Below are 10657 nucleotides of genomic sequence, written 5' to 3' on the forward strand. Positions count from 1 at the left end.
TTGTTTAGATATTGGGCCATGCCTAGATTATCCTTGACCTCCACTCCATCCTCAGTGTTTAGTGGTCCCACTTCTTCTTTCTTTGTTTTCTTCTTATTTATATGACTATAGAACCTTTTACTATTGGTTTTAATTCCCTTTGAAAGGTCCAACTCTACTTGACTTTTAGCCTGTCTCCCTTTATCCCTACATGTTCTGACCTCAATAAGGTAACTTTCCTTGCTGATCCCTCCCATCTTCCACTCCCTATATGCTTTCTGCTTTTTCTTAATCACCTCTCTGAGATGCTTGCTCATCCAGCTTGATCTACAACTCCTGCCTATGAATTTTTTCCCCTTACTTGGGATGCAGGCTTCCGATATCTTCTGCAGCTTTGATTTAAAATAATCCCAGGCCTCCTCTACCTTTAGATCCATAAATTCTTCAGTCCAATCCACTTCCCTAACTAATTTCCTTAATTTTTGAAAGTCAGCCCTTTTGAAATCAAAAACCCTAGCTGCAGATTTATTTTTATTAATCCTTCCATTCAGTTTGAACTGAATTAGCTCATGATCACTTGAGCCAAGATTGTCCCCTACAACCATTTCTTCTATGAGGTCCTCACTACTCACCAAAACCAAATCTAAAATGGCATCCCCTGTAGTCGGTTCAGCAACTACTTGCTGAAGGAATCCATCAGCTATCGCATCTAGGAAAATCTGAGCCCTATTATTATTACTAGCACTCGTCCTCCAGTCTATATCTGGGAAGTTAAAGTCTCCCATGATCACACAGTTTCCATTAGTATTTACTTTATTAAAAACATTAAAAAGGGCTCTATCCATATCCAAATTAGATCCCAGCGGTCTATAGCACACCCCAAGCACTATCCCAAGGGAGGCTCTAATAGTTTTCTTCCCCAATTTAATTTTTGCCCAGACGGACTCAGTCATATCCATTTCATCGCTTCTTATTTCTTTACATTCTATCTCATCATTGATATACAGTGCTACTCCACCACCTTTACCTTTATTTCGGTCTTTCCTAAACAACACATACCCTTCCATGCCTGTAGTCCAGTCATGACTACTATTCCACCATGTTTCTGTTATCCCTATAATATCTGGTTTCACTTCCTGCACCAGTAGCTCTAGTTCCTCCATTTTGTTACCTAGGCTCCTCGCATTAGTGTACAAACATCTTAATTTTTGCTGTTTGGCCTCAGTCACATTCTGTACCCTATTAGGCACGGTCATTTTACTACCAGAATAACCTATTAGACTTGTATCTACACTGCCCTTCCTCCTATCCATGGCTGTATCTACTCTTACTTCATTTTCTTTCCTCTCAATGCTAAATTCTGGCGGGGAGATTACCTGGACATCTCCCAACCATCTCCCCCTAATGCCTCATCTGTTCATATCATATTCGGACCGCACAAAGGGACAAGCGGTCTCTGCGCAGAACGTCGCTAGATGGACAACGTTTTGCATCAAGTGTACATATGAGATGGCATTGGCTATGCCTCTTCAGCAGATACGGATGCATTTGACGAGACCACAAGCAACATCAGTGGCATTCCTTTAATGGCATTTCCATATTGGACATTTGTAGTGTGGCCACGTGGTGGTCTGTACACACATTTATGGACCATTATGCAATCACTGCTTCTTCCAGAACAGACGCTAATATCAGAAGAGCAGTCCTATGATCCTTGCTTAGGTAGACTCTGGACATTCAGTGCAAAGGAACTGAGGGGGGGGTCAGCGTGGCACTGCCTCATATAGCCAAGGGAGGGGCTATGGGCATGAGTGCCACCCTTCTACGGGTACTGCTAGGCAAAAGACTCTGGCGCACGCACACTCCTACTTGGAATACACGTCTACATCACATCTCAAAGAACCGCGGTTACAACAAGTAGCCGTTTTATTTGAAAGCTAGATCAAAAGCACTAAACTCACAGGTTTTGTAGTTCTCTATGGAACGGAAACAACATAGGGTAGAAGCCGTGCAAATTTCCTTGCAGTGCTTCACCAATGATCCACAACTCTTCCTTCTTAGAGACTATATCTGGAGTAATCAGTTCTCCAGAGCTATTAATCTTTTATTCTCTGGTAAGAATGCCCTTTTTGGAAATGTTTATGATGTGGGCATATGTCTATAAGGAACTGGGTTGAGACCCAAACTCATCTCAAAAAAGCCACCAAACTGCCTTCAAATAGCAATAAATTTGATGACAATGTCAGTGATCAGACTAGTGAGCTATATTTCAGCTAATGACATAGTTTAAAAGGTTCTTCATTCCATTATATTCGTTACTATAAGACTTGCAGTACCCCCAAAGGAAGAGACATGCAAATACACATTGAATGCCCAGTGTCTTTAACTAGTTAACTCTCTCTGGAAGACATATTTTGTTATCTCCCTGTCTTTAAAAAAAACATAAAATGTTTTAGCAAGGTGCCAGGCTGCCTCCTCCCTAAGGTTTGGCACGCCACTCTTTCTTCAGACAGCCAGTGTAGACCTACATGTTTTCGTAGGTGGCAAGCAACATTATGAGGTGAACCCCTCCTCCTCGTCACTGTAAATAGGATATAAAGTGAGAAAAAGCAAAATAACATCAACACAGTTATTTGAAAATACCGGAGGATCTCAAATCTGCACTTGTGGGTCTACTTCCTGAAGGGATTTGGTTAACAGTTTAATACTGGAAATATTTTCTCATTCTTTCTATATTTCGTGTATATTTTATATTAGCATTTTGGAGGTGAAAAAATCAGGATGATTTTTCAGACTTAGAAACTATGAGGAAAATATTGCTGGAACAAAAACAATTTATAGTCACTGCAATCTGAAAATTTTTTATCCAAAGTTACTGTATTTAAATGAGCAAGACTCGTGTAGTAGATTGCCATAAGTGTGGTACCTCTGGTTTTGGGTAAAGGATTTTATCGTCAATGTACTATGATATTAGACTTTTCCCTGTCATGCAATGGGCTGTAGATTGGGGGTTTTAGGCTGTACTGTAATACAAATAATAATGCATTGCTACCATTCCTATAATATTATAAAACAAGGATGTATGTTTTTTCTGTGGGAGCTTGGGAGGAAGCCCTTCGGATGGAGATTTTATATCCTTTTAAAAGTTGTAACAAAGGAGTGGCAATTAGATTCTGAGCTCGTCTGTATGGGAGGCTGGTCCTGATTAATTGGTCCTGATTAATTCCCTGTGTGGATGTTCTTATTCCAGAATAAGAAGGCTTTATGAAATTTTGCTTAGTCCATTTTGGAACTAGATTCATTTTAGGGCTTGTCTACATGGGAACATTAAGGAAAATTAATAAAATTAACCTTTAAAGTTACTCTGCATTAACCCCCATGATTATGCTCTTATTCAGAATTAAAATGGCCTTAATTTGGAGAACTTTAATTCTAAAATGTACACCTTTTAGTCCCTATGTAGATAAAACCTAATTCAAAATAAGGCCCTCTTATTCCAATGTAAGATCATCTAGACAGGAAGTTATTCCAAAATATCTCTTCTGCTTTAAATTCACACCCTACCTTAACCCAAATTAATTTCCCAGTGTAGACAGCCCCTCTGTTGATTTACGTGTGAAGAATGCCTCATTTTTCACTGCTTTCTGACTTTGTCCCATCATTTCCCCATTTCTTCCACTTAATCAGCATTGTTTATTTTCTTGTGAGGCATTTACTTTTCCTACCTTGATCAGCAACATATGTTTTATACTAGAAGAACAAGTTCCTCAAATGATTTCGACTGCTAAAGTTGTTGTTTTGTACACAACTAGTTAATCACCCACGTTGTTTTATTAAAACTGATCTCTCCTTATCTTTTCTTTGCACAGGGCAAACAAGGCAAACATGTCTTATATGGCTGCAGTGAACTTTTTAATGCTGCACAGTTTATAAAACAGGTAAGTTACCACTAATATTTTAAATTTTCAGTATTTTGAGTTAATTGCCTTAATATCCCATTGCTGATTTTGTTGGATTCAGTTGTAGAAAGTGAACTATTTTAAACACTTAAACGCAAATTGAAATATAGATCAACTGGTAAAAGTAAAAAAAACTTCTAATAAAATTTAAGAAGCCTGAGTTGTAAATGCGTATTTAGCAAGTACACATATAACAGATTAATAGGTTTGTAATTAAGTATGCTTTAATTAAATGTCTCTGAGTAACATAAACTGTTATGGAGAAGAGGGATTGATTTCACAGAACTCTTCTAAATTCGCATGTCAATCCATATTATCTGTTGAAATACCCCAAGAGGGTAAACACCTCATCTGACACTGTTTTGAAAGCTTTGACTTAAGCTTTGCACATTTAGGTCTTGTCTATACTACCAGGGTAAGTCGACCTAAGTTACACTACTCCAGCTACGTGAATAACGTAACTGGAGTCAACATAGCTTAGTTCGATTTACCGCGGTGTATATACCTTGCTGTGTCGACAGGAGATGCTCTCCCATCAACTTACTTTACTCTTCTCATTCCGGTGGAATACCAGAGTTGACCAGAGAGCGCTCTGCGGTCAATTTAGCAGGTCTTTACTAGACCTGTTAAATTGACTCCCGCTGCATCGTTCCCAGCAGCGTGCCTGACCTTGAGAGTGCTACTCCCATGAACTGCAGTGGGAGTTGCAGGTCCTCCATACCTTTTGGAATAAGCCCTTAAATGACAGTGAGACTTAATATCAATTTCTCCACACTCCTTTCCAACGATGTACAACTGCTCAGCCTAGTTGACTTTGTTGAGCATTTCTTAGCACTGCAGTGCCTCCCATCACCTATATTTCTTCCTTTGTTAGTCATTTCATGGTAGTTAAAGCAAATCAATTGGTATTTAAATACATCTGGCACAACTAAGCACATTCTTACCGCATAGGGATGAGAGTACTTAGTGTACACTATTAAGCCGACAGCTCTGTACTCAATTGTATGACTATAGATTTTTCTTTTTATGAAAGATTGGTTTTTTTAGTAGACATTCCAGAGCTGTTCATTTTTATTGTACTTTCAGGACAAAATAAACCAATGCTTTTTATACCTTACATTTTTCTCTTAACTAGCATGCTTTTCTTTGTAAACAGCAACCAAATATTGTGACAAAACCAAAAATTTGCTCTTTAAACTGAATTATTGGGCTAAAAAATAATACTGGCAATGTGATTTTTTTTTCTTTTGTCTCTCTTTGTATTTAGCTGTCCCAACTTGGGCAGAAATAGGACTGAAAAACACCATTATTTGAAACTACCTGGCAATTTGGAAGTGTGAAGAAAAAGATCATGACAACAATCAGCTAACACCTTCATATCTATAACCTTGTTATAACATTAAAACTTAAACCGTTCCATTAATCTGATAATTTTGAAGGAAGGACTGTACTTAACATAGTGTATATGAATAACAAAATTACATTTCAGAAAATAAAACTTAATCTATATTCTGTCTGCTGCTACATTTCTGTGCTTGGTACATTTTACATTTTTAGATTGCAAATGTGTGTAATTGTGATATGTCTGGGACTTCAGTGCAGTAGAAAGTGTAGTATATGCAAGGCCTACATGCAGATAATAGTATTTATTAGGTACCATATGTATCCCTTAGTTCTTGTTACAGTAATTGACACAACATTTTAAACAAAAATTCAAAAATTAAGAGAAAATTGCTTAACTTATAGAAATATGTTCTCCTCTTGAAAGCCAGACTATCTTTGTTAGAAAATGGAAGAAGACAAAACTGCATTTTTAGGCCTGTATGCTTATCAGCAGAAAATTCCAGTAACAATGCCACAAGACTGGGAAATAGCAAAAATCATAAGAACCTCATGGATATGTTTTGTAGAACCCAAATTAATTTTTCAGAACCAGTTATAAATGATAATTGTTTTAAATGTTTTTAAGCATTTCATAAGAACATAAGAATTGCCATAGTGAATCAGATCAGTGGTCCATCTGGACTACCGTCCCCTCTCCTACAGTGGCCTGAACCAGATATTTCAGAAGAAGGTGCAACAAACTCTGCAGAAAATGGTTATGGCATAAATCTACCCTACACAAAGTTTGTGTTCCTAACCTGTGATAGAGATCAGCTTGTGCCCTGAAATATGTGAATTTATAAAACTGTAATATTTCTTCTTATAACTTCAGATATTCTTGTCATCCATATAAATACCCAGTTCTTTTTTTTCATTTTAGACTCAATATTTTGTACCAAAGGGTTCTGCTGGTTAATTGTGCCTTGTATAAAAAATAGGGCTGTTGAATAATTGCAGTTGACTCATGTGATTAACTCAAAAAAATTAATGGCAGTTAAAAAAATTAATCATGATTTATCAGTTTTAGTTGCACTGTTAAACAATAGAGTACCAATTGAAATTTATTAAATATTTGTGGAAAATTTTCTACATTTTCAAATATATTGATTTCAATTACAACACAGAATACAAAGTGTACAGTGCTCATTTTATATTATTATATTTGCTTACAAATATTTGCACTGTAAAAATTATAACAGTATTTTTCAATTCACCTCATACAAGTACTATAGTGCAATCTCTCTTTTGTGAAGGTGCAATTTACAAATATAAATTTTTTTTTGTTACGTAACTGCACTCCGAAACAAAACAATGTAAAACTTTAGAACCTACAAGTCCACTCAGTCCTACTTCTTATTCAGCCAATCGCTAAGACAAACAAGTTTGTTTAGATTTACAGGAGATAATGCTGCCCGCTTCAAATTTACAAAGTCACCTGAAAATGAAAACAGGCATTCGCGTGGCAGTTTTGTAGCCAGACTTGCAAGGTATTTACCTGCCAGATGTGCTAAACATTCATATTTCCCTCATAGTTCGGCCACCATTCCAGAGGACATGCTTCCATGCTGATGACGCTCATTAAAAGAAAATGTGTTATTTAAATTTGTGGCTGCACTCCTTGGGGGAGAATTGTATGTCTCTGGCTCTGTTTTACCCACAGTCTGCTGTTTATTGCGTGTTATAACAGTCTCGGATGATGACCCAGCATATGTTGTTCATTTTAAGAACACTTTCACTGCAGATTTGACAAAATGCAAAGAAGGTACCAATGTGAGATTTCTAAAGATAGCTACAGCACTCGACCCAAGATTTAAGAATCTGAAGTGCCTTCCAAAATCTGAGAAGGATGAGGTGTGGAGCATGCTTTCAGAAATCTTGAAGGACGAACACTCCAATGTGGAAACTACAGAACCTGAACCACCAAAAATGAAAATGGACCTTCTGCTGGTGGCATCTGATTAAGATGATGAAAATAAACATGCATTGGTCCGCACTGCTTTGGATTGTTATTGAGCAAAACCCATCATCAGCATGGACACATGTACTCTGGAATAGTGGTTGAAGCATGAAGGGACATATGAATCTTTAGCACATCTGGCACGTAAATATCTTCTGACACCTCTACAACAGTCCCAAGTGAATGCCTGTTCTCACTTTCAGGTGACATTGTAAACAAGAAGCGAACAGCATTATCTCCTGTAAATGTAAACAAACTTGTTTGAGCGATTGGCTGAACAAGAAGTAGGACTGAGTGGACTTGTAGGCTCTAAAGTTTTCCATCATTTTATTTTTGAACGCAGTTATTTTTTGTACATAATTACATTTTGTACATAATTTTGTACATTTTAAATTCAACTTTCATGATAAAGATTGCACTACTGTACTTGTATAAGTGAATTGAAAAATACTATTTCATTTGTGTTTTACAAAGCAAATATTTGTAATATAAAATGAGTACTGTATACTTTGTATTCTGCTGTAATTGAAATCAAAGTATTTGAAAATGTAGAAAACATCCAAAAATATTTAAATAAATGGTATTCTGTTATTGTTTAACAGTGTGATTAATCAAGATTAATTTTTAATCGTGTGATTAATCGAGATTAATTTTTTAATCGCTTGACAACCCTAGTAAAAATGTTTCATTTTATCATTTTTTAACGACACCCTTCAGTTTCACTGAATGTCCGCTTTTTCGTGTGTTATGAGAGAGGATGAATGGAAAATATCAATTTACTGTCTCTAGGCCATTCATTGTTTTGTATAATTTTAGGATGTCCCTTCTGGAAGGTAAGCAGTCCCACTCTTTTCAGTCTCTTGTCATATGCTTTCCCAAGCTTTCCCATGCTTCTAATCATTCTTATAAGATTCATGACCTCTTGGGTGCCTACTTACTTCCCATCTGCCATCTACAGAAGCCTTAATTATAGGCAGAAGCTTATTTCATTTTTCCCACAAATATCATCAAGGTTTATAGTGTGCCTTTGTTCCATCTTTTGCTTTGCCAGGTAGTCCTGTATTTCCTTGTTTGTAAGTAGCCCCAGCCACAAGTCTCTTTGTGTCTGTGCACGGTCTTCGCTAATCAGTTTTTCAGAAGCCTTCATTGCAGTTCATTTGGCTGTTTAAGATTCTGAAAATTTTTACAGCTGTTAACCTGCCCATTCATCTGCCTGCCCAGTCAAAATTTCAGCATGAAACTGGCAGCATCCATGGTCCTCTTAACTCAATTTATCTTTTTTGCATGATCATTAAATGTGTAACTGTTTTTATTGGCAAAAAGAAAAGGAGTACTTGTGGCACCTTAGAGACTAACCAATTTATTTGAGCATAAGCTTTCGTGAGCTACAGCTCACTTGCATCCGATGAAGTGAGCTGTAGCTCACGAAAGCTTATGCTCAAATAAATTGGTTAGTCTCTGAGGTGCCACAAGTACTCATTTTCTTTTTGCGAATACAGACTAACACGGCTGTTACTCTGAAACCTGTTTTTATTGGGTATTGTAGCAGAAACTGTTTCAAATGTAACTTCTTCATGAACACTAAAACAAAATCACAGTACAGCTCTTACTGCTTTGTAAGTCTAAAATTGAAATACATTATAATTATAGCACTTTATGATGGATGCTGGTTCAGGGGATTTTTTTTTTAATGCAAATTTCTCAGGTGGACTTAGCCATAGAGTACACAGGGGAGTTTCTTAATTAGAGCAGCCTTGTAATGGCTGGATTAATATTGCCACTTCCCCAAAATAGTATACCTCTACAGGAGGTGAGTCTCAGCCTGCCCTGTTTAGAGAAATGAATGCTCTCTGACCAAATCAGTACAGTTTGAGAGAAGGAAATTTCTTCAAATGAAATAATTACACAACATACCAAAAGGGAGGTTCTAACTTCCTGAAAAAGTGAAATTCTTTGGGGGAAAGGAAGCAACTATCTCACGTGTGTGTTGTGTGTGCACACATATTTTAATATTTTTATTTAAGAACTGTGAGATTCTGTGATTAGTTGCTTAAACGATTGCAATATTTCAGGGTGCTTCTTCCCACAACCTTTGAATTTTTCAACTACCTTCTTTTGTAACATTAATTTTGTTCAAAGGGAAATCCTTTTCTGATACCAGTGAATTCTTAGAAATCCCCACACGAGTAATGCATTTCATCTCTTCCTTAAAACATGAGTAATACAAGAAAACAAATGCATCATTTAGTGCCATTTTATCCATAGGAAATAAAAATCAACATATGCACTCTTTCATTTTCTCAACTCAGCAGTCTGTCTAGTACAGGGGCAGGCAAACTTTTTGGCCTGAGGGCACATCGGGTTTTGGAAATTGTATGGAGGGCCGGTTAGGGGATGCTGTGCCCCCACCCCCTATCTGCCCCCCCTGACAGGCCCCCCCCAGGACTCCTGCCCCATCCACACACACCCTGTCCTCTGACCGCCCCCGGAACCCCTGCGCCTGACTGCCGCCCACTTCCCCATCCAACCCCCCCCATAGCACATTCCTACGCGGAGCAGTTTAGTACACTACACTGGCAGCATGGCACACTGAGGCTGCGGGGAGGAGGAACAGTGGGGGAGGGACCAGGGGCTAGCCTCCTGGGCCAGGAGCTCAGGGGCCAGGCAGGAGGGTCCCACGGGCCGGATGTGGCCCGCGAGCAGTAGTTTGCCCACCTCTGGTCTAGTACCGGTAACTACTGGCACTCCCCATCTTAAAAAAAACCCTCTGTTTCATTCCAATTCTTATACTAACCTCATCCCTAGTGAGGGATAGCTCAGTGGTTTGAGCATTGGCCTGCTAAACCCAGGGTTGTGAGTTCAATCCTTGAGGGGACGACTTAGGGATCTGGGGCAAAAATTGGGGATTGGTCCTGCCACAAGTACTCCTTTTCTTTTTGCGAATACAGACTAACACGGCTGCTACTCTGGAACATCTGTTATGTGTATCTCATCCTTGCTCTCATTCTCTATCCAGGGGGGAAATTGCACGTGCAGGTTTTGTTTGTTCGTCTGTTTTTAATAAATTATATCTATGCTGTGCTATGTGTTTATACTAGTGAAGATTAGTGAAAACGAGGTCATAGTAGTACATCTGGCACTTGGAATGGAAGGGAGTGAGTTCTGAGGTAGTTCTTAATTCCTGTGGGAGTTTGTTCCAAAATCTTGGGCCAGCCTTTAAGAAAGCTCCATTTCCTGCACAGGTGAGCTTCGCCCTTCTGGTGGAATACTTGAGTGCTTGAGAAGCAATGTTGTTGACCACATATTTCATCCCAGCTCTTTTGGCAATTTCTTAGATATCCTGGGCCCAAGTCATTGAGCACTTTTGGGGAAAAAAGGA

The 10657-nt window shown here is 38.3% G+C and overlaps 1 protein-coding gene across 1 annotated transcript in view; it reads left to right on the top strand.

Annotated features, from left to right (window-relative positions):
* Positions 1-6218, top strand: part of SCFD1 (sec1 family domain containing 1) — a 134081-nt gene extending 127863 nt beyond the window's left edge. Inside the window, exons 24-25 of the mRNA XM_074955793.1 lie at positions 3849-3917; positions 5206-6218. Of these exons, the coding sequence (XP_074811894.1) occupies positions 3849-3917; positions 5206-5229 (93 nt within the window). The 3' untranslated portion in view covers positions 5230-6218. The remainder of the gene's footprint in view (positions 1-3848; positions 3918-5205) is intronic.
* Positions 6219-10657: the final 4439 nt, after the last annotated feature.

Source organism: Natator depressus, chromosome 6 (assembly GCF_965152275.1).
Source record: "Natator depressus isolate rNatDep1 chromosome 6, rNatDep2.hap1, whole genome shotgun sequence".
NCBI classification, from domain to species: domain Eukaryota; kingdom Metazoa; phylum Chordata; order Testudines; family Cheloniidae; genus Natator; species Natator depressus.